A 22,352-nucleotide genomic window follows, 5' to 3' on the forward strand; every position below is an offset into this window, starting at 1 on the left:
AGAAGTAAGCTGCCTTCACAAACCCAGACAAATCCACCATTTCTGCCCCCAAAAAAGTACCGTTTTCCACACAGTAAAAGCGGTTATTCAGGGAACAGACATTCAGAGAGGCAATACAGCCAGCTGTGACTTGCATCTCCTGCACGCAGCTACTGCCTGCCCCTTGAGCCTCGCACCTCTCACCTGCACAACACTTGCCAAAAGTCGCTCAGCGTTTAAGCCCTGACATAATGAGTAAGTACAGAAGACGCGTGGTGGCAGATGAGGATTGCAGGCAACCTCCAACACCACCACGCAGATTTTGCCAGTAACTTTCTGCTGGTTGGCTTCAGACTGAAGCCCAAGCAGGTTTTGGCTCTAGGAGATCTGAAAACTTACCGCGTAGCATTTAAATATTTGCAGCTGCTCACACAGCGTTGTCCTACAGCACTGACAAAACAACCCTTGTAGCTATACCAAGGCTCTCTTTTGTAGGCTAACACGACTGTGTCAAGGTCAGCAAATGAGGCAGATAGATCCAAAAACTAACTTGCTGCTTCATGACCAATTTAGGCCCTAAGGTTTTGCTTTAAGATCTTCTTTGCTATGCAAGGCAGCTTGCAACCTACTTCAGAAGTGAGTATTACTTAGAACACTTTCCCCCCCACCCCCAACATTGCTTATATCCTAGATAGTGCTAAATCAATGTTTAGGAGGCAACAAATCATGCTTTGGGATGCTTTTAACAGGACAGAAAATCCTGTAATAAGAACTACTATTAGAAAGAGAAATTGTTTTCTAACAACTGCACGCAGCATCAGCAGCCACCCTGCGTACGCTCACGTACTAAGCCATCACACCGCGTCTGGAGAACAGCAGTTCCATCAGCAGTCCTCTCCAAGTGACCCGAGGTTTTCAAAGAGGTCTTTCAGGAGGCTTAAAGGGGTTTCCAAAGGCAGGAGGGACTTCAGACAGGCGTACAGGTTCTCCCACACGCTGTGGGACCGTGCCACCTCTGAAGCGCCCGCCGAGGGGACTTGGCACGGCTGCTGGCTAGCCTGGGAAACGCACTCCTTATTTCAACTGCAGCCGCTCGCTTCACAGAATCCCAGAATCAGTGTTCAGGGCTGGAAGGGACCTCTGGGGATCCCCAAGTCCAACCCCCTGCTGAAGCAGGGTCACCTACAGCAGGCTGCACAGGACCGCGTCCAGGCGGGTCTTGAATATCTCCAGAGAAGGAGACTCCACAGCCCCTCTGGGCAGCCTGTGCCAGTGCTCCGTCACCCTCAGAGGGAAGAAGTTCTTCCTCATGTTCAGACGGAGCTTCCTCTGCTTCAGTTTGTGCCCGTTGCCCCTTGTCCTGTCGCTGGGCACCACTGAAAAGAGCTTGGCCCCATCCTCCTGACACCCACCCTGCAGATATTGATCGGCATTTCTAAGGTCCCCTCGCAGCCTTCTCTTCTCCAGGCTGAACAAGCCCAGCTCCCTCAGCCTCTCCTCGTAGGAGAGATGCTCCAGTCCCCTCCTCATCCTCGTAGCCCTCCGCTGGGCTCTCTCCAGTAGCTCCTCATCTTTCTTGAGCCGGGGAGCCCAGAGCTGGACGCAGCACTGCAGACGGGGCCGTCTCCTCGACACACCATCGCTTCACGGGGCGCACAGCCACGAAAGGGAGCGGGAAGCGCAAGCCTCCACCTCCCGGGCGCCACCGGTGCTCTGAGGGGGCCCGGCCCAGCCTCTGCAGCAGCCTGGATCAGCTTCCGGCCGCGTTTACCTCAGGTAACCACAGGCCGGAGGATCGGAAGCGGTCCCGGCGGCTGCCTCGCCACCGCCCGGGCGGGCGGCTTTCCCCCTGCCCCGGCACAAGCCGAAGCCGGCCCTGCCCCGGCCGCCTCCGGGAGCGGCAAGCGACCCAACCCGACAGCGACGGGAGCAGCCGGGAGCGGCCCTCCCGCGGCCTCCGGAGCGGGGAAGCGGCCAGGGGAGGCCCGCGCCTCGGACAAGCGTCTCCCGCCCGCGGCGACGGCCCCGGCTGCCACCCGCTCCCTCCGCGCCCGCCGCCACACTCACCAGGTACTCGGGGTACTCGTACATGTAGGTCATGGCGCACCGGTTCTCCTCGTAGAGGAAGAGCACGTCCCGCACCCCCAGCAGCACCAGCCCCGCCAGCGCCCCGTAGAGCAGCGCGGCCAGCCGGCGGCCCGCCCGCCCCATCGCGCCCAGCAGCGGAGCGCAGCCCCCGGCTCCCCGCTCGCTGGGGCGGGGCGGCGGGAGCGGGCCGGTGGGAGCGGGGCGGGGCGGCGGGCGCCACGCCCTGCCCGCCGCCATCTTGGGGAGGTCCGGCGCTCGGGTGGCCGCCGCTCCGCCGGGCTGAGGAGGGGCCGGCCGCCACGTCGCGGGCCTGGGAGCCATGGCGGGGAGGTCAGGAAGCTACGCGCGGGCTGCCCCCAGCCGGTAACTGGCGGGGGGGCGGTGCGTCCGCCATGAGGGGGAGGTGGGGTCAGCGCGCTGCACCGTGAGGAGGCTCCTTCCCCTCGGCCCCTCAGCGGGCGGTACCGGGCAGCAGGCAGCGGCCCCGGCCCCTCGGCGCTTGCGGGCCTCGAAATGGTTTATCCCCGCCGGCGAGGGCCGGGGGTGCGGAGGGAGCGGGGTCGGGCTTCTCTGGGCTGCCTTTTACCAGCTGTAGGCTCTTTTCTTGGCTGGGCTTGAGCCTCTGGGACAGCCGCCTCCCCCCGAGGCACGACACACCGCGGCCGCTGTTGCTCAGCGGGGAGAACCAACAGAGAAGTATTTAATCGCTGACAAAACCCGGTTTTTCTTCAGTCTACAGAGGAAGCAATACTAACATCAGCGTACCGAGACAAGGGGTAGTTACGAGGCAGGTACAAAGTGGAAATGCATAGAGCTGCATTTTCATTTTCCTCGCTGCTAAACACTTAAGCTTTTCCCCCTCCTCTAAAAGAAAGAAAAAAGCGTTTTCCAACAGTATTTGTACCACTTTTATTTGTAAAAATAACCATCTGAATGCATTGCGAGAGTAGTTTACAGTTAGGGTTCTTCATTACATTAATACAGCATTCAGTAGTTGGAAAAGTTACTAAACTGTGCTTGAGAAGATTCAGGCGGAATTCCAAGGCGTTCACTGAAGTAAGTCTGTTTCCTCATTTTGCGTGTGACGTTTACCCCAGTCCTTAAACTTCAGTTTACAAAAGCGAACAATACTGACAAAACCCCACTGAAACCGTCAAACGATATTTTACATTACAAACGTTATGCAAAATATAACACTGGCACCAGATTCGTATCACCATGGTTTGTAAAGATATATTGCACATGCTAAAGCATAAAATATAAGACAAAACTACAAAACGTGAGATACTGGCTTTAATATGTAGATCACTGCATTAGAAACGCATAAAATTACATTTTATACACACACTCAGATTGTCACTAGTTTAAAACGCCCCTTCCTATAACACTGACCTAAGGTTTACTTTTTGTGTAATAAGAACGCATTTTCAGCACTGCAAAAATTATACATTATTCCTATAGAAATTTAGCATATTAATTTTCATTTCAATGCAGGTAGAACATGTGAAAAGAAGAAACACTTTATACATTCAAAGAAGGTCTGAAATGAAAATTTACTGATAATATATTGCTTTTATAACACTCAATTTAAAAAAAAAAGACAAGTTCACAAAACATTTTCATAATACACAAATATAAAAAGGCACTCTAATATTTCTTACAGGACTAAGAATAAAAATCACAATTTTTTTTTTAAATCATCCTCAAGATACATAACCAAGTTTCTCAACAGTACAATGGATAAACAATTCATTTCATGTGTTTGTTCTAATTCAATAACCTGGCAGTTGTTTACTGCATAAAAGTACCAAACACATTGTGGTGCCCTTTTAGTAGCGATGAACAGAAATCCCCTGAGCTATTTCACAGCAATTTCAGGCAGTCCGGAGGTTGTAACTCAGTGTTTAGGAGAGACTCGGGAGCCCACCCTGCTGTGGATCCCACCTGCAGCTGTGGCTGGCATACGGGACGGGACCGTCCTGCTATCACACCCGGGGAGACGGCCGCCCCTCCCCAGAGACCCTTCGCTTGGTGCAGACGCAGAAGTCGTCCACGTGCTGTACGTTGCAGGATCCAGGGTCAAGTGCAACAATTATGGGTGATTACTCTTGTGGAAAGGCAAGGTGATTATTTACAAGAGTAAGATTAATCCCATGCTTAAAGATCTGCCCTATTTCTACATGTGATAAATTACATTACAGATTAATGTACTAGCATGTAAGAAAAGGGATTCTGGTAACTCACATGAGATGTGGGACAGGCCCATACTGAGTACGTCCAAGTGTCTTGCTCGTGACAGTTTTCCCCCCAAATACACCACACTCAAAACATGCCTTTCCCAATGCCCTTAAGATGCTAACAGGTCGTGTGTTGCAATGATTTTTGGAATACTGCATTCTTACATCACTGTTAGTTTTCGGGAAAGCTTAGTCGGGAAAGTTTAGATTTGGTTCCTAGAAGGATCAAAGTAATTCAGTAATCACCTGTGCTTCTGTGGTGTTGCTTGCGTCGTTAAGAGGCAGCAGTTGTTGCACGACGCAATTACCAGAGTTAGGAGGTATTGCAAATATACAGAAATATTTTCAGTAACTCTGTACAGTAGCAAGTAAAAATACTGACATTTTTTAAATGGCTGCTTAAAATAATACAACGTCCTCCTTGTAAAGAGGACTGGTTTTCTCCTCATGAAGCAACGTCATGCAGGAGAGCGTTAACGTTCTGTATGGCAGGGTGAGACTTGTAAGTAATCCTGCCCAGGAGCCTACCTACATCTCTGGTTGAACTAAGATGAACAGGCTGATCCTGCTGTCAGAGAGGTGGCAGCCGTCTCCCTTTTGTTTATTTGTTTCCATTGCCATCGTTCCACATAAAAAAAGCGAAATTTGGGATTTCCATTGATTTTTAAACAGAAACCACTGACAACTTTAATGACTGATCTCTCCTCTTACTTTCAGTGCTTAAAGTAAGGTGGGTGTTGCTATTCTGAAACTTTTAAAAGCAAAAACGCTGAGAAAAATCAGTCATAAAGATGTTATTCTGTGCTATTTCTGAGGAGAAAACCAAGGTTTCGACTTCTCTGTCATTCTACTGCAGAAAATACAGGGCTGAGGGAAGAGAAACGTTCACCTTTAGAGACACTATCCCTTGTGATTTTTTCTTGTAAACTTCAGAAATCTGTTAATGTTCCAGGAAACAACATTTAATTTTAGCATGGCAAAATAAACTTCTTATATAAATATTTTTCCCCATTAAAGAACTGGAATCTGTCGATAGATTTTAACAGTTCAGTGGAACACGGCTAGCAACTGCAACTGAAATAAAAATCCTTGCTTTTCATTTAGCCTGCCGAGAGCGTGCCCCGAGGAGGCTCACTTCACCCTCCCGGCACAGACGCAGGCCTGCAGATAGCCCGAGTGGGAGCTCGGGGACTTCCGCCCCTTGACTCCACGCTGCAATACCTTTTCCCCTCGTTCCTGTAGCTGTACAGCGTCCTCCCGCTTGCCTGGCAAGGGGCTGGGTGCCAGTCTTGTGCTCTGAAATGGTGGAAGGTGTTTTGCTTTTTAGCAGTGTAGCCCGTGGACTTGGTCTTTGCCTTCCAGACATGAAAGCGGGCCCTCTCCCGAAGTGCGTCAGCCCTTCCTTTTTCTACTCAGGCCATCGGATTCACATTTCATTTTGCATCATGCCAAACAGTATGCACAAATGCTAACTAGGAGAACAAGCCATAGTTATTTTTCCTGGGTGTTTGTTTAATTTCAAATAAATATAAACACATTTACATTAAAAGTCTATGAACATATTCTTTAGTCTGGGAAAAAAAACCACCTGTGGTCAACACATCATCAGTTACAAATGTCAACTTGAAACCTGCGTCATAAAATGTAAAATTCACTCAAGACTGCTCATTCCCACAAAAGTTTATATTTTTATGGTTTAGAAAAACTACTTCATTATGTCACTCACATTTGAAGAAAAAATAAAAGTAGCAAAGTCTTCCGTTTAATTACTGAAGCATTTTGGTCCTCTTGGTACAGCTGGTTAGTTTTTGTTTGTTTTGTTTGTTTAGCTTTTTGTTTAGTTTGTTTACAAAGTCTCATTCTTCCTTTTGTACATCTGTTGCAGACGAGGGTCGTGGTCCATTTGACCTAGAAACTTTGGCAGAAGGAGTAAACATATTCACAAAGCTGACATTGCTTTAGGAGCTGGTGACAGTAGGCTTTTCTAGCATGTATCTCCGTTCCCCTGCGCGGCACGCTGCTATGTTTTCTGGTGTTTGGTATTGCAACTTTTGGTGTTACGCTTTCATTGCTTTATCTCTGCTCTGTTAATCCAAACACTGGCAACAGTATTTTAAAATTCGATGCTGTTTACAGTAAAAATAAGTTATTAAGCATAGAAAAGGAAAAAAATCCATTTAAGTTGGCAAGTCATTATAAACTTTTACATACACCTTTGTTTACACCTTCCTTCCCACCCCCCCACCCCTGATACGAGATTCATGGTTAATGGCTCAGGTGACAAACGTCTCATGACCCTAATTCGGTAGTGCAAATAAACTGTACATGTTTGTGCTGAATTGAAGGAAAATAAGGGCCAAGTGATTTTGATTTTACACAAGTGGTTCTGCTAACTTCCGCGGGGAAATACGGTGGGACGAGTAGAATTTGGCCTGCAGAGTTTATAACTATTTTTCTAATTGTGTGCTGCCACTAAGAACTGTAAAAAGTGCCTTCTGTAGCTTTAAGTGCTTAATACACGCAGAATGTAAAAAGTTTCATTTCCTGTAGAAAGTAATACAGGCAGTTTAAAGATTTACAATTTCACCTTTGGTTTGTGTAAAACAAAAATATCTAATTAACACAGCCCCTGGAAGCAGGAAACAGACAAACAGAGGAAAGGGGGGTGACGCTCCAGTCTATGAAGGCTGCCTTGGAAATACGTTCCTGTACGAAAGGGACAGCTAAAACACGTTAAGAACTTTGTACAAACAGTTCCCTACTTATTTGTGCTGTCAAAAAGAAAAAAGGCATTTTCTCTTTTTCTACTTAAAATAAGAGGTAGAGACTTCCGACGGGCACTTGGGGCCTAAAGAAAACATGAGGGAGCTGAAAAGCTGCAGAACGTTAATGGGAATACGTTCCAGTAAATCCCTCTAACTTTGTTATTTAAAGGCTCGATTCCCACCAACACTACGAATCTTTCAATACCTACTTGTCAAGAATAATAGTTAAGAGTATAGCCATGGGATTTAAGCTGTCTGAAAAGACAAAAATAAAGCTGAAACGAAATAAGAAGGGAAAAAAGGTTTTTCAATACCAAAAAGTCAAAATGTTTCAGAATCCGAATCGTTTTCGTTGTACCCATCCTCTGTTCCTACGTTATTACTCAAGGGCTTATTGTAAGAGTTAATGCTACCCACACTGGAGCCATCGCAGAGATGTGTCCTGCCCAAATTGTCTTTTTTAAAACAAACGAAGTTGAAAGCCGTCACTGAACTGGAAGGAGAAAAAGGCATCATGGTAGCCAAAATGAGTGCCAGGCAGTCAGCCACGTCTTTGTTAGGAGCGCAAGCCAGGGCTGGCGTATGACCTGGGCACAAATGCAGACAAGGCAATGGTTAGTACGAAGGGTACCGGGACTGGCACCGAGCATTCCTCATATACATCTCTAGGAGACGCCGTAAGCAGGAGATGTATGCTCAGCTACGGTCATGCCAGGCAACAGGGGCGGGTTACTTATTTTAAATGAGACATGCCGGGAAAATACACACTTTATGGAGCGTTTAAATCACTGTGACCACAACAAGCACTACTGTTGTAAAACCAGGCAGCAAACAGACTTCACAATATGAATCAAAGCACTTGCTAAACACGGTTCTACAGCACGGACGGTATGGTGGGTAGAGAACACGGGGAGTGCGGCAACAGGGACAGAAACCGGCCTCAGTTTCTGTGCGTATGAACAAGTCTCATTCTGAGAACAACGGCTTTCGTTAGAACACAGAGGTATTAGTTTAAAACATTCTGAAGTAACAAGCAAACAATTTTAAAGACTGGTCAGTTGAGTAGCTACTCAACTCAGAATGCAGTTTATTTAGGAATTAAATTACGAGAGAAAAGAATTGGACCAGTGCATGTGGTACACGTATAGCTGGTATGGCTATGTGGATGTTTAGTTGCCCAAATTTACATTATGTTAGAAGAAGAATGACTGTATTCCGAGAGCATGGCATACGCTTTGAATAGAAAGTTAATATGCTACAGATGTCAGTAAAACGAAGAACGGGGGAGCTATTAGAAGTTTGTCTTTGCTGCCATCTAACGTGGCTCCCGTCCAAGCGCTGCCCCTAAAGCAGCTCTTCGGGGACACGAATCCTGGAAGCCAGTTTGCTGGTAACACTTGCTGTCTGTGCGCTTCGCAGGCAGCTGCGTAGTACTCCAGCACTTCCCAGCAAATCCTCCCTTATACCGAGAGCAAACAAATTCTTTGGAAGATGGCTAAATCTGGAGTGCTGCAGCAACAGCAGTCTGAGGCGATGACCACTGCCGGTATCCTACTGCCTCGAGTAAGCTGAGAGCACCTGCGGTGTGGGTGAGTTGGGTGGACAAGTGTGAGCGCAGTTGTGCAGCAAACGACCCACATTAAGGACTGACTGCAGTGATGCATACCCTAAATGGAATTTCCTCTTCCATGGAGTTCCAAGCGTGAATATTCTTTAGAGTTGTACTTATACTAAGATTGTACTTAAATTTCTCTCTTTTCAACTATGTATGCGGTTGTTCCTAGAAAAATTAAATGTCTACCAAATTTAAACTTAATTTTCACTCGTTACATACACACACATTAGCTGGATCTGTATGTGCAGTTTTGATGATAAAAACTGTGGTTAGAAGTTAGTCTGGTTCGTTTTTCTGTCCCCTCTCTCTAAAACGAGGTTAGGGTAGGGCCAAAGGACTTCAGTGGAACTCCTTCGTGCAAGCATAGCTAGGTAGCATTTGCTTAGTAGTAAATACTCACCACTCAGTTCTTTTCATCCACAGATCTCAAATCTCTTGCCATGATGGGTAAGTATTATTATTGTTACTTTATAGAGATGGGGAGGTGGCAGTACCGAATGGTTACATTAATGCCATGAAGTCAGTGTGGTAAGAAAGACCAGCTTATTTCAGGAAGACATTTTTGAAAACAGTAATTATAGAAGCATAGCCCTCTATGGGCTTTATAATGCTTAGGGAAGGACTTCACTGAGATCTGAAACAAAATTATCAGATTTATTAACTGATCATGTATTGTGTGAGGCAACGGTAATTTACTTTGCATCTTGGATTAGGTCAGACAATTGGAAAGCACAAGCTTTGATCTCAGAATGAACTAGGACACAGTCAAACATATGTTGATGGTTTTCTTCCTACCCATTAAAACATGCGCTGATTGAATGCATAATCCTTAATTCTTCTGCAAGGCGTCAGAATTATCCGGTGCCACTTGCATGTTTAGGAAATTCAAGTTACCACTGCACTCAAGCATTAAAAAAGACTAGCTGTTGACAGTACATGCAAAATGAACAGTAAAAGGGACCGCTGTGATGTTTAAAATACATTTTCATATTAAAGAAAAATAAATAGGTTTGGTTTGGTTTGGTTTGGTTTGGTTTTAAATAGGTACTCACACAGCTCATTGTCTGTTCTTGGAAGGGTAAAAGCATTGATGATGTCTATCATCAGCTTTTAAGTCTACTGCTTCGGTCTGTTGTAAAATTACCTGTTGGGTCCTACGGAAGACTGTCAGAGTGCATTATTTACTTACCATTTTCATCTACTGCTAGGACACATGCCCCTTTGGCTAGCAACTCTTCAACCACCATCTTTAAGCCGTTTCGTGCAGCAATATGGAGAGGTCTGCAAAAACATAACAACTAAATTCAAGTTCAGTTAAAAATAGACTTTCTAAAAAAAAAAATCCAGGTAATGCTCAAAGCATACCCGGCATCAGAAAGAGAACGTTTTCCTTTTTTGGATCATTACAATTATATTGTAGACATTAAATTATATTATAGCCTTTAAAATAATCCTTGTGTTCCACATCCATAAAACGTATGTGCAAGACAAGTAGAATTACCTTTACATACACAAAGATTGCTTAATACTTTCCAGTCTAAAGGCTTTCTTTAAAAAGCTCTCAGTTTTCCACTGTTTTCAGCACACAATTGACATTTAAAAGGAAAATGAATCTAAGACTGAAGACGCCTTTGTTCCGTCCTTCATTCTGGCTACGACAGACTGCTCAAAATTATGGTGTTGCCTTTTTACCCTTGGCTACTTGACTGGTAATCTCTGTTACTGCAGAGCAGCTGGAAATTGAAAATAAGGACTGGTTCGTTCCCTTCCTGGGCCAACACCCAGGGCTCCTGTTTGGGGGCAGCCGGTGGGACAGGAAAGCAATTTCGTACTGGAAGGGGGAGAAAAGGGCTGCGGTGGAATGAAGTCTTCCACAAGCAGTAGGTGATCCGCCACCCGGGCTCGTGGTTGACTCTTTGCCTGTGGGATTCCCCCAGACCAGTCAAACAGCTGCAGCTGGAGTGAGAGTATCGATGGTTCTAACTCTGATGGACGGGAGTTGCATGTAAAATATCACCTAAAAAACCCTCTGAAAATGAAATGTACCACCTTCGGTCTAAATAAATTATTTAGATTTAAGGTAAAGCTCAAAAAGCTAGGAAATGCCAGATGTTTACCTACACATTCACATGATTATTAGACATTCTGATATAGTCTTCATATCAATGACCTCATGTAATTTTTCCACCAGACCATGTATAGACTTGTTATCAAAGCAATCAAAATTAAAAGTGAAAATGCAATACAAATCTGGTCTTTTCAAGGGCAACCACTCAAAAAAATCAGTAATTAACTTTTTTGTTTTATGAAAAAATCCGAGACTTGAGTTTGAAATGCTAAATTGGAATCTTCTGGCAAGTCAGCTGAACTGGAGAGGATCAGGCTGTACTTACGTCTGCAATGCATTATTTTTTGCATTAATAAGGCTCTGTTCTTGTATCTTGTCAAGTATTAACAAGGCACATTTTTCATGACCCTGTAGTGTGGGAAAAAAAACCAAACAGCGTTAATTTGCTGAGGAGTTTGAAACCGAGGCAAAAGAAATGTTACATATAAAAGTGAAATTTAATAACTCAATTTGAAATACAAAACATGCTACTCAGCTTATAAGGATATGTAGTAGGTGATCTGCAGGAGCCTTAAAATACCGTTTACAAACCGCCTCTGCGAGGATGCTTTAGCACATCTAGAAATTTAGACATTCACCTGCCTTTCACCCCTCCGTTCATTATCTAGGACTTCACCTCCTCAGCTTTCCAGAAGAGCATTCAATGGATTATTCACTAGAACTGTGGAAATCATACGGACCCGGGCCTCATTTCTGGCACTGTTTCAGCGCAGCGCGTCGCAGGCGCCGAGGCTGCAGCCCTGGCAGGCGCGCGGCTGCCCGGGGACCTCGCGAGTTCGGAGGGGCTGGTGCGGAAACGGGAGTCACACCATCGCGCTGGCACCCAGCCTGTGAGCAGGGGGAAGCAAAAGGTCTCCGGAGAGGGAATCCCGTGGGCATTTGTTCTTGCAGAAATAGCAGCAGCAATTGGAATTAAGAGGAAGAAAGGGTGGGGAAACACACCGCCATCAATCTGATCGATGCCTCTGGTTTTACTGCTGCCGAGCATACAGGAAAATTTGGGGTTCCTTCCACAGAAATTGGAGAATGAGTTGTTTGTTTTTTTTCCTTTGCCACCAACCCTACATTAAGCTATTTTATAGTGAGATTATTTGGTAAAATCTCGAAGGATTTTCCACTATTTCCCTTCGTTTCCCTTCCTTATGTTTCAGCTGCCATAAGAGGCACCCATTTCTCAGTTTACTAAACCTCGAAGCAGACTTGGCAAAAAGCTTGTAACAATGCTCCCTTCCTCACCCCAAGTTTGACTGGCAGCATTTCCCTGGCAGAAAAATTTTGAGGAGAATAAACACAGACAGACAGACTGCAAAGAGAACAGAAGCATACAGAGGTCTTCAACTTACTTTACTGCTAGCCAAGTGCAAAGATGTATTCAGCTCCTTGTCTTTTAATGTCAGGTCAGCCTTGGCAATGTTCACCAAGAAGTCTGAGGTACAGAATACAAATCGGTGAGCAAACAATGGGCAGATGAACGTGTAAAAACAGAGGAAAAAGTTTACTGTTTCAGTATGTGTGTGCATACATGCTAATCAATTAAGCCTTTATGTGATGTAAGCTTTGCGAACATGAAGTGCAAATAACGAATGAGAACAGACTAATGTTGTGGAGTTAATCGGCAAGCAAAGGCAGAGCTAACAGCTCATTCACTGTGCCCCAAACTGTCAAACATATATTCCTCTTAATTTAGTGACAGAATTCCTCCACTTGCAGGTCAGCAAGTTCTGCCTGAATCAGCTTCTCCCGAGAACAACTGCAGGGCCTGCTTTGAGAGGACTAAGCGGACAGAAAGAATTTAGGGCGCAGTCTGTGCAGTTGAAGCTAGAGAAAATGGAATTCTGCTACGCCAATACGACCCTGATCTGCATGTCTATAGTATGCAGTCTGGCCCGGAAGGGCAGCGGCTGATAGCTGCCGTTTGAAGAATAGGACTTCCTGTAACAGAGCGGGAAGAAAGGTTACACAAGCGTTTTCACACGTGCAGTTTTACCGCTCAATAAAATCAAGGAAATAAACAGGAGAACAGAATTTGTGCTCCCCTCGCGCCCCTTACAGTGCGTGCTTAGGAGGAAGTAAGACTCCAGTTTGCTATTGCAAACGTGCACTAAGACTGCTGAGAAACAATGACTGAGAAGCAACAGAAATTTGTTGCAGACATAAAGGTAGCTTCTTACAGACATCCGCGCTATTTATTTTTTCTTCCTTATTTTTCACAGGGAAAAAAGCGACTACCTGTTTGGGATAGTAACTGCTGTAGCAGTCACCGTTGAGGGTGAGCAGAGGCGAGGCCGTACTCACCCACAGCACCCACGTGACCGTTCAGAGCTGCCATCATGAGCGGCGTTCTCCCGGCGTGATCCGCGGCGTTCACTTGTGCGCTGTGACTCAGGAGGAGCTGGAGGCACTCCACGTGGTCTGCGAAGGCTGCTGCGTGGAGGGGCGTTCTGTGGGGACAGTAACGGCCACAGCTGTTGCTGAAGGATGATGAAGTGAAGATTCCTCTTCACTCACCTGCCCAACAATCTGAAGGGGCAAGACTGTGGGTTTTTTTTCTCCCCCTATGAAACTTTGAGTTATCACCAGGGGAATGTTACACTAGCAGCATCTGAAATAAGTTAAATAATACTGACAGCCTCTGACCTGGTGCAACAAACTTTAAAAAAAGGGGAGCATAAGGCGCACGTGGTACTGCGGAGATAGGATACTGTGGAGAATTGCATGTTAGCAGCATACTTAGTTTAATGGAGCATAATGCGTAACGCAAAAAGCAGTACAATCCCTCATTCTTATTAATCTGGTTTTATTTTTTTTAACAAGCCTGAGATGGGAAGAACTGTCAGAAAAGAACAGAACCATTATTGTAAAAAACAAAGTTATTTTAAATTAGAATAGAAAATACTGCAGCAACAAGTTACAATACCAGTATTGCTGTAAAAGGCAGAAGGAATCCTACCCACTGTGAAGGTTATCAGTTTCCACGAGACTGAGACACTAGAATTCGTTTGCCATCTGCCTATGGCATTTTGGGTCTGAAGTGTGACTAACAGAGAGCAAAGACAGCTGGGACACAACGCAGCTCACAGTCTTCAGTTTTTGCTTATCAGTAAGGGCAAGGTGGTCTCACCCTTACGGGAGTAAGCAATCACCATTACTGAAGGTCTTGAATTTGTTTTAATTAATAGAAATTATGAGTATTCAATTTTTAGAATTTTCAGCAATTTTAATTAAAAATATATTTACACACACACGTAGGGAGGAGATTATCAACATGACAAATGAAGGATTTGGCTGCATGCATGTCTCTTGCTGTATCAGTATTATTTGGCTGCATAGATGTTTTGAGCTTTGTGCCCTGAGAATGCTAACATGCCATTAAAGCTTTTAATGAAATACTTTTCTGTGTGTACACAGTATCACTCCATTTAGCAAAGATAAACGTATTTAAATATGTAACAGAGAAAGCTGGTCCAGGGAAACAGCCTACAGTCGTAGCTGTTCTAAACAAACAAAACCATTTCTTTTGTATTTCTTTTCATGTGTACTATGAAATTGAGCACTTCCTATTTTCTTGCTTCAAGGGAGCCACCACTTAACCCTGTTGCAGTGTAAACTGCTGGCTGAAAGAGTCAGCGTGACAAGCCTTAGCTCAGCCATACCAGATAAGAATTAGTTCCAGAGGTTCGGAAGGAATTACAGAAAATACTTGATGGATTCATGAAGATGAAATGCCGTTTGTTTCAGAAACCATTACCTTCCTTTGTCATCTTTGCAATTGACAATGCTGGCATCAATGGCTCCGATGAGCAGCGATGCACAGTTTTCGTGATCATTGATTCTGCCAAAGAAAAGACATTTTCAAAAAGGTAAAAAGGCTACATCTTTTCCCACTTTCCAATATTAATTTACTTCACTTCCCATTAATACTTCTTACTGGTTATTTATAAGCTCTCCTAACACACTGTTGCTATAACGCTTTCAGTCACATTTCTGATCGTTCATCCTCTCTCCCATTAACCAAACTGCATCTGCTACTGTGAATTTCAGTTTCTAAAGCAAAGCCGGTCCTGCAATTCGCTGTGCACACGGGTAACTGAAGTGCAGCACAAACCCAGGATTAAAACCTTAATACCCGAAAATCCTTTAGATGTCAGCCTCACCTGGATCTGGAAAGCACTCGGTCAGAGTCACCTACGTAGAGAAAGCTTTATTCTAATGCTTTGGGTGCTGAAGCCCACGTCTCTTCCAACTCACACATTTAATACTTTTCCCTGATGGATGTGCTCAATTAATACCCTTCCTGGTTATTGTTAATTTATCTCATTTCATTATGAAAATGAACAGTGTTTAGTAACAATATTGGGCATATAGTATAGCTAACACACACCCACACTGGATGAGCAGCTGTTTTCACTTTAAATTTGCATGCTTTTTAAAGTTGCACACATTTTTAATGGGTTTGAGAATTACATACTGGTTTAAAAAATATTGAAAAACAAAATTTCAAAGCCATCACTTGAAATTCAGGTTTCAAATACTATGTTTCAGCCACAAGTAATTTTATTTTAGGCAGAGTAAAACTAGTACTTTATATATGCTTGTACTTCTCTAATATATTGGGTTATTTCAAAGTTTGATACACGGCAAACTACTTTTCTGCTTTCCAATGATGTGGACTGTAGAAGGGAAGCCCACAGAGCAGTAACTCCTGTCGTTACCTCTGGAAGACGTTTTGTCTTGTAATAGGACATAGAATAGAATACAGTGGTTCGAACTGTTGGCAGAAATTAGGGAGGTTTGCATTTGTTCTTTCAGTGCTTAATTGCTTACCCTTCTGATGGCTTACATGTTTTAATAAGCATGCTAAGTCCCACAAGCTAAAGTAATCTTGCATTTTGAAAAAAATGTATTTGCAATTATGTTATGAAAAGCTACAATTTTGCTCTATTCGAATCCTTCCCATAGGAAAACATACTGCTTTATTTGAATGAGCAATATGTATAAAATATATGCCTGGGAGATTAATAACTCCTAATAGCCACCACCTCTTCGTTGTGCATAAGTAGGATGAGAAATTGGATACAGAGTCTGCCTCTCTAACCAATCGATCCCTTTGGCTAGGACCGGGGTGAGAAGTACCAGACCTTCCTTATCTCAGAAGGAAGAAAGCTCGTGGAGAAAATCAGACTGGAAAAAACTCAGCTGAGGACGTCTTGGAAAAAATATGGCCCGCACAGAACACCATTCTAGCATGACACAGATTGTCGTTTCAAATCCTTCCTTCATTAACGCTTTGTTCCGACTGCTGAAAAAAGAATCATCTTGATTCTGACAAATTCCTTCACTTTCAGCGGCTGGGTTTCACAGGAACCTCAAAAGCTCATGCTCACACGGACCAAGGCACCACGGCCCAGGAGTGGAAGAGCTATGGAGGTCCAGCCTGCGTGAAGAAAAGGCGCAGGTCTGTGGTGGTGAGCAAGGGAGAAGGAACTAGGAGGGGAGCGGAAATGCAGCTACTCAATTACAAGTCAGAATTTCATCCAGTAGCCTAGATGTATGAAATTTATGCAAAAATACTCTATTCTGCCAATTTTTCAGCCGAAGTATAAACACAAGTTTATGATCAGCTTTAAAATTATTTGCTCTTGCAAATAATCTGAAAACAAAAAAAAGCTTTCTTCTCATTTTTCTCATACCGCTCCTTTTTCCAGACATAGCCTGACGCCTTTGTTACTGCAGAGTTCTACTTACACGGCACAGTGCAATGGAGAGAAGCTATTACCGTAGAATGTGCGGAAAAATTTTTGCTCCAATAGTACCTCTATGCAGTTTTCATGACCTGTAAGAGATCAGACATTTCACAGCGGTGCACAAGGCAAGTCATTCACTTAATTCATATTAGGCTTACACAGATTAGAAATTAACACTAAATTCGAAGCTGAACACAGTGTGTGTGTAAGCTCTTATGTGGTAAAATTATAAACAGATGATTTCTTTTTTTCTTTAAGGCAGCAGCAAGATAGATCCAGGCTAATATTAGCACTTAGTGAAAAAAAGGAAGGGAAGAAGAAGTCTCTTTTTTATGTGATGTTATATATGTTGCCTTACTCATCTCCTAAGATGGTCTTAAACGATGGTATTAGGAAGCTTTATCCTTGCATTAAGCAACAAGTTCAGATTATCCAGTTTAGAATAATCACTTCAGAACATCCACCTATTCACGTGCTCTCTTGCATCAGTAAGTCAGAAGGTGACACCTCAAAGGAGCGCTCCGGGCCCCACAGAAATCAAGGCGAATTTCATCCCTGGCATCAGTAAACCCCGAATTTCACCCTGGCCCCCTGTGACCGGGCGCAAACAAGCGGCCAAGCCGCGGGGAGGTCTCGCTGGCGTTTCCCTGGCCGCTGGACCGAAGGGCGAGCCCAGCCAATGCTAACGGCGGAGAGCACGTTGAGGGGAGACGACCTGCCTCTTCCTTTCAAGCTTCTCGAAGCGTTGGGCTGCTTCGGTGCCATGTTTCCCTAAAACTGAGGCCGCGTTCGAGCTCGGCAAAAGCCCACCGGGAGGAACTTACCATTGTAACAAGCCCAGTGGAGCGGCGTATAACCCTGATTATCTTTCAAACTGCAGTCTTCCTCCGAAAGTGCTATCTGCAGTAATTCGCTCAGCCAAGTGGCGTGGCCCCGCGCTGCTGCGAAGTGCAGAGGTGTTCTGCCTCTGGCATCTTTACATAAAATAGATACTTCTTTCTCTAACAGCATCTGCACGCACTCTTCGTGCCCAGTCATAATCTGGTGACAAAGAAAGGAGTACAGGGGTTGGACGTAAGACAGATTCTTGCCCAGGAAATATGGAACATGATGGATGCCCATGAACATGAAAGGGCCTGGGTGGGATTCAGAAGGCGGAGATGAAAGCTCCTTTGCTCCCATGAGTACCTACGTTAACTGATACGCTGAAACGTATTTGGTGCTCTCTTACAAAGGCACTGATTCCTAGTCTGTGGAAGAGGCTCCCCTAAGGGAGCCACAAAAGCAAGGAGGAGTTTAAGACTAAGGGAACAGATGAACAAGAGGTGAGGTTCAGCAAAATTGAGTCTGGCTTCTCAAACTCATGTATGAACGTGAGAGAAGAACCAAGGAAAGCACGGATCAAGGCTAGCGTCAGAAATATGAAAAGCTGTTTTAACAGCTGGCCAGCTGCTCTCCGTGAGCCCTGTACCGTACCCAGGTAGCTTTGGTATCTGGGCCGTGTTCTGGTATTGCTATCAATACAGAACAGGAATTTCACACCACAGCTCTTATTCCAGGCTTGTGCTGGACTCCTAAGCTGAACTGCTCGCTGCGGTTATCACAGAGTTCTGTGCAAATACCCCCTCGTGCATCACCTTCACACTGGGTAGGAACCTGACTCCTAGAAAAGGTTAGATCTGCCTCGAGTTTCACTGCCTCCAGATCAAAACTTGAAGCTGACTTCTTCACCCCATCCTCCCCAAGAAACATGAAAATAACTGCTGGGCAGTCCTTGTAAAGAAATTAGTTTCAGAATTCATAAGGTGCTCAGTTATAAAAGTAACGATTGCTGTGCTGCAGTGTCTAGAGCCAAGAAAAATTGGTCTAATTGCTATTTTGTCTAACTAATCAAAGTGAGTGTGAAAGAGAGTCAAAAGCAGAGCATTACTGTCCTGCCTTTTCCCTTATCGGTGGTGCTTGGTCAGTTTTCCAAGCATTGACAGTGGTCCCTGTATTTCTATTGCAATCATTCAACACTCCTGTATTTAGAAGTGAGTCGTAATCACAGTAAAACAGACAATTAAGAATCGTAAAAATTAAGTCACCCCTCGGTGTAAAGCTGTGCATCCCAGGAGATCAGCTGCATCTACAGATGCTTCTTTTTCAAGTAATAAAGAAACAGCATCAATGTGCCCATATGCCACTGCAAGCATTAGTGGGGTTCTAGAAAACACAAAAACAAACCGGTCACAGCTATAAAATGGCAGACTACTCACCTCTGCTAAATTACAGGAACAGGGAAAGCAGGAGGCCTTGCATCTCCCTCTGTTCCTACCCACCAGCCTGTTCCGTCCCCGCACTCATCTATGTAACACCCAAGTGAAGACCTTTGGTGTGAGATTACTAAGTTGTCTAACAACCGACTACCATGGCTGAAACAGAAACAAACTCATCTGTAAGCACTTCACAGAGCAACACCATTCAAGACGGCCGGTTCTCTTAACCGCCTGCAGCTATGGCCACCTCCAGCAGCGCAGGAGCTTTGCAGCACCCGAGCGGTGTGAATGAGCGTCCCTGCTGGTTACCAGCCCCGGGCGTTTCTTCAGCAAACGCTGCGCAGTTGCTTGAAGGGGATGATGGGACATGAGGAAACGACTCAAGCCAAAATCTGGACTAGCAGGGCTTCCGTTTTCTTCTGACAGGGATCTGTTCTCCTTCTCTTTTCAGATCAGACTAATGCCATTTCAACTTACATGCATAGTCAGGTATGTTCCAGGCACCTCAGATGAGTTTTGAAACCATTAACATTTTCACTTTAAAAACATACTTAATTCTCCCTCTAGAACTGTCATTTAATGAGAAGCAAAATTTTCGTAGGAACATCTCGGGTTCACGTGTCACCTTAAACAAACATTCCGCCTCACTGCACCAGCCTAATATTCCAAAGAAACCCTGAAACGTCCATGTTTTAGAAAGAAAAAGACCCTCTGTAGAAACATCTCAAGAGCTTCTTAGTTTTTATTGAATCTGGCCCTCAGCATCTATGAAGAATTGCTTGAAGTACGAAGCAAAGGCTAAAATTAATGCATAAACCTTTCCACATGGCTCAGATCAACGGAATGTGTACTTTGTAATCTCTGCCAAATTCCATAAGGAGATGTGCAGGAAGTACAGCGTTTCAAATAAATGCTTTTTTTGTAAGAAATCTGAGGCGCTATTTGGATCACAGAGCTGAAATAAAACCATCACAAAGAAAACTTACTGTCCTTTGGCGTCTGTCACGTCAGGGTTGTCTGCAACCTCTAGCAACAACCGTAAACAAGGTGTATGGCCATTAATGACTATAAAGAAAAAAAAGTACGTTTCATTAAAATATGTTTAATTTCAGAGACTTGTCCATTGGGATACTTATGGATAAGAAATTTCCTTATAAACACGGAAAGTATTTCACAATACGAGAAGTCGATATTCCCGCCATTTTGATTTGTCTTGTGCCGATAAAACGGTGAGCCCTTTTTTCCCTGACCTCACCAAGACAAGGATTAGTTCTCTTACGTACCAAAATCCCAAACGAGCAAACCAGAACTGGTGATTTTCACTACCGAGATGTCTGCTAAACCAGACGGCTGGTGAAGACCCCTCCGAGCGCGCGGGCAGACAAGGCTTTCTGCGCCAGGTCTGGAGCGCCGCAGGAGCACGTGGCAAGGCTCGCGAATCCTGCCTGCGCGCTGCGTGCGCGTTCCGCAGTGCTGCTGCGCGTCTGCAGAGCATGACCGACGACACAAACGTCGCATTCCTAACAGCACGCACCGCCAGAGACTGAAATCCCCTTTGGGTTTTTCCAGCTTTTCTAGTTTGACTTTACTGGAAGCCGCAGCTACTTCTCAAAAAGGGGGTTTGCTTTTTAAAACGTAACCCACTGCTGCTGGAAAAGAGCTCTGAGTTACGACGTTCTGCAGGGCCTGACACCGGAAACCCATCTGTGCGTCAGCTGGCTTAAAGGCTTCGCAGTTACACGGCTCATGGGATGAACAGAATGGTATTTTCTTCTTTGAAAAACAATAATTTCTGTAGTCAGTGGATAGAGATTGTGTTCCTATTACGGCAAGTCATGCATTCGCACTGCCTACAGCCCGTGGGCTGAGGCAAAACCCTCGGACACCACCTATGTCCCGTCATTCTGGCGGAGAAAAGGGCGGACATCATCACATTTAAATCACTCATCCAAAAATAACCTTAGTTGCTTTACCCAGAAAAATAAAAGACATTTTTAGTTATTTACCACTAAGTAATGCCATATACATAACGCGTAAACAGTTCTGCAGGGCTGATGAGTCACGGGCTTAGTGGGGAAAAAAGATCTGTTCTTTCTCCTAGCAGGAGGAGGAGAAATCATAACTTGCTCACACTGACGCCTGAAAAGGCTTTTGGTGAGCGAGTTTCGGAGCAGATCACCCCCCAGACTCCCGGGAGCTGACCCAGCCGTTGCCGAGCGCTGCAGAGCCTGCGGGGAGCGTCGGTTTTGCCAGCAGGGCTGGGCGAACATTTGCAGTGGATTCCCCAGGCTAGCAGGGAAAGGCTGGCGCTAATAAAATCACACAGGGAACATCTCATTTAGGCGAAGGAAATTCCCCGCGTTACGAGGTCAGAGGAAGCCTGTTCCCCGAGGGGGACAGACAGAAATACTTCACGAGGCGATCTCTCCGCGAAGGCTACAACTCCCTTGACTGCACGGAGCTCTGCAGAGCCCCGTCACCCAACCCCCTGCCTCAGGGCTCTCAGCTGCGCTGTTCTGCAGCTCTGCCCGTGCAGCCAGAAGGAGCGACGGCCAACGCGTCCGAGGGGACGGGCACACACACACTCACACGCCTTCCTGCTGCCTTCCCGCGCGCGGGCGACGCGGGCGAGCACTCGCTTCTGTGCCTGTGAACACGCACCGTCACTCAAGGGGCTCCTCCAGCCAGAACGCTGTCAGAGTTCTCAAGAGACACCGACTTACCTCTTAGGCTCGCGTTGGAACCAGCACCCGCCGGCCAATGCAGCTATCGCCATGCAGGATTTCCAACGGGCAGCACAGATCCTTGCTAAAACACCCCCTCACGAAACGCGCCGGGACGCAGCAGCACAACAAAACCCGTCGGACGGCAAGGGGCTTGCCATCGTCGGGGCGGACGGGGGCTTTGTGCCAGCCCCGCTTCCCACGGAACGCCGCAGAGCTCTTGGTCGGAACGCTGCCGTACCGGGTGGTTACCCAAAGTGCACTTTTCTCCCATTTTAAAGCCTCCAAGGTGATGACAGTGATTAATTTCCTCTGCTAAGAGTCCAGATATTCAACCTGTCCCTGCAGTATGCTCCCTGCTTAGGGTAAATGTTTCCTTCTGTGTCTCATTTCTGTGGGTACGGCCTTCTTGCTTCTTGGCCTTCTTTCCCCCCCTTTTTCTAAATGCACACCTAGCTTACTTTGTTCCACTGCAGGTTAAAGAACATAGTGCTTATATCCCTCGAAGATCTTTTGTAATCTTTTAACATTTAAAAAAAAAATTAAGCAAAAAAACCCTAAAATCACAGACTAGTGAAGTCTACAACAAATCTTCCTACTGGTTTTACATGGCAGGCACTCATACTACAGTGATGGGGGCAATTAAAAAAGAAATTAAAATAGGGAAAAAAACATCATCTTCGGAATTTATATGAAAATAAATAAATAAAGGTTAAAAATATAAAATAACACCTTCTAGTCAACAAAGCTACTCAGCAAATCTATTCAACAAATCCATATTTTAAGTCAAAGCTGCTAACAGAACTCCGGCGTTG

General features: G+C 45.2%; 2 protein-coding genes across 13 annotated transcripts in view; both read right to left on the bottom strand.

Annotated features, from left to right (window-relative positions):
* Positions 1 to 2,214, bottom strand: part of PGAP1 (post-GPI attachment to proteins inositol deacylase 1) — a 41,808-nt gene extending 39,594 nt beyond the window's left edge. For all 3 annotated transcript variants that reach the window (XM_075430824.1, XM_075430823.1, XM_075430822.1), the window contains exon 1: positions 2,047 to 2,214. In XM_075430824.1, coding sequence (XP_075286939.1) covers positions 2,047 to 2,190 — 144 coding nt within the window. In that variant the 5' untranslated portion in view covers positions 2,191 to 2,214. The remainder of the gene's footprint in view (positions 1 to 2,046) is intronic.
* Positions 2,215 to 2,962: 748 nt separating this feature from the next.
* Positions 2,963 to 22,352, bottom strand: part of ANKRD44 (ankyrin repeat domain 44) — a 132,940-nt gene continuing 113,550 nt past the window's right edge. For 5 of the 10 annotated variants that reach the window (XM_075430813.1, XM_075430816.1, XM_075430812.1 and 2 more), the window contains exons 19-28: positions 19,801 to 19,879; positions 18,644 to 18,761; positions 17,381 to 17,597; positions 16,558 to 16,645; positions 14,561 to 14,644; positions 13,108 to 13,253; positions 12,156 to 12,238; positions 11,078 to 11,160; positions 9,874 to 9,965; positions 6,547 to 7,656 (exon numbers count right to left, since the gene is read on the bottom strand). In XM_075430813.1, coding sequence (XP_075286928.1) covers positions 7,391 to 7,656; positions 9,874 to 9,965; positions 11,078 to 11,160; positions 12,156 to 12,238; positions 13,108 to 13,253; positions 14,561 to 14,644; positions 16,558 to 16,645; positions 17,381 to 17,597; positions 18,644 to 18,761; positions 19,801 to 19,879 — 1,256 coding nt within the window. In that variant the 3' untranslated portion in view covers positions 6,547 to 7,390. Of the gene's footprint in view, positions 6,220 to 6,546; positions 7,657 to 9,479; positions 9,581 to 9,873; positions 9,966 to 11,077; positions 11,161 to 12,155; positions 12,239 to 13,107; positions 13,254 to 14,560; positions 14,645 to 16,557; positions 16,646 to 17,380; positions 17,598 to 18,643; positions 18,762 to 19,800; positions 19,880 to 22,352 lie in introns of those variants that run through there. The other 5 variants (XM_075430821.1, XM_009937814.2, XM_075430817.1 and 2 more) reach the window with 3 other exon arrangements.

This window comes from Opisthocomus hoazin, chromosome 9, assembly GCF_030867145.1.
Source record: "Opisthocomus hoazin isolate bOpiHoa1 chromosome 9, bOpiHoa1.hap1, whole genome shotgun sequence".
Classification (NCBI taxonomy): domain Eukaryota; kingdom Metazoa; phylum Chordata; class Aves; order Opisthocomiformes; family Opisthocomidae; genus Opisthocomus; species Opisthocomus hoazin.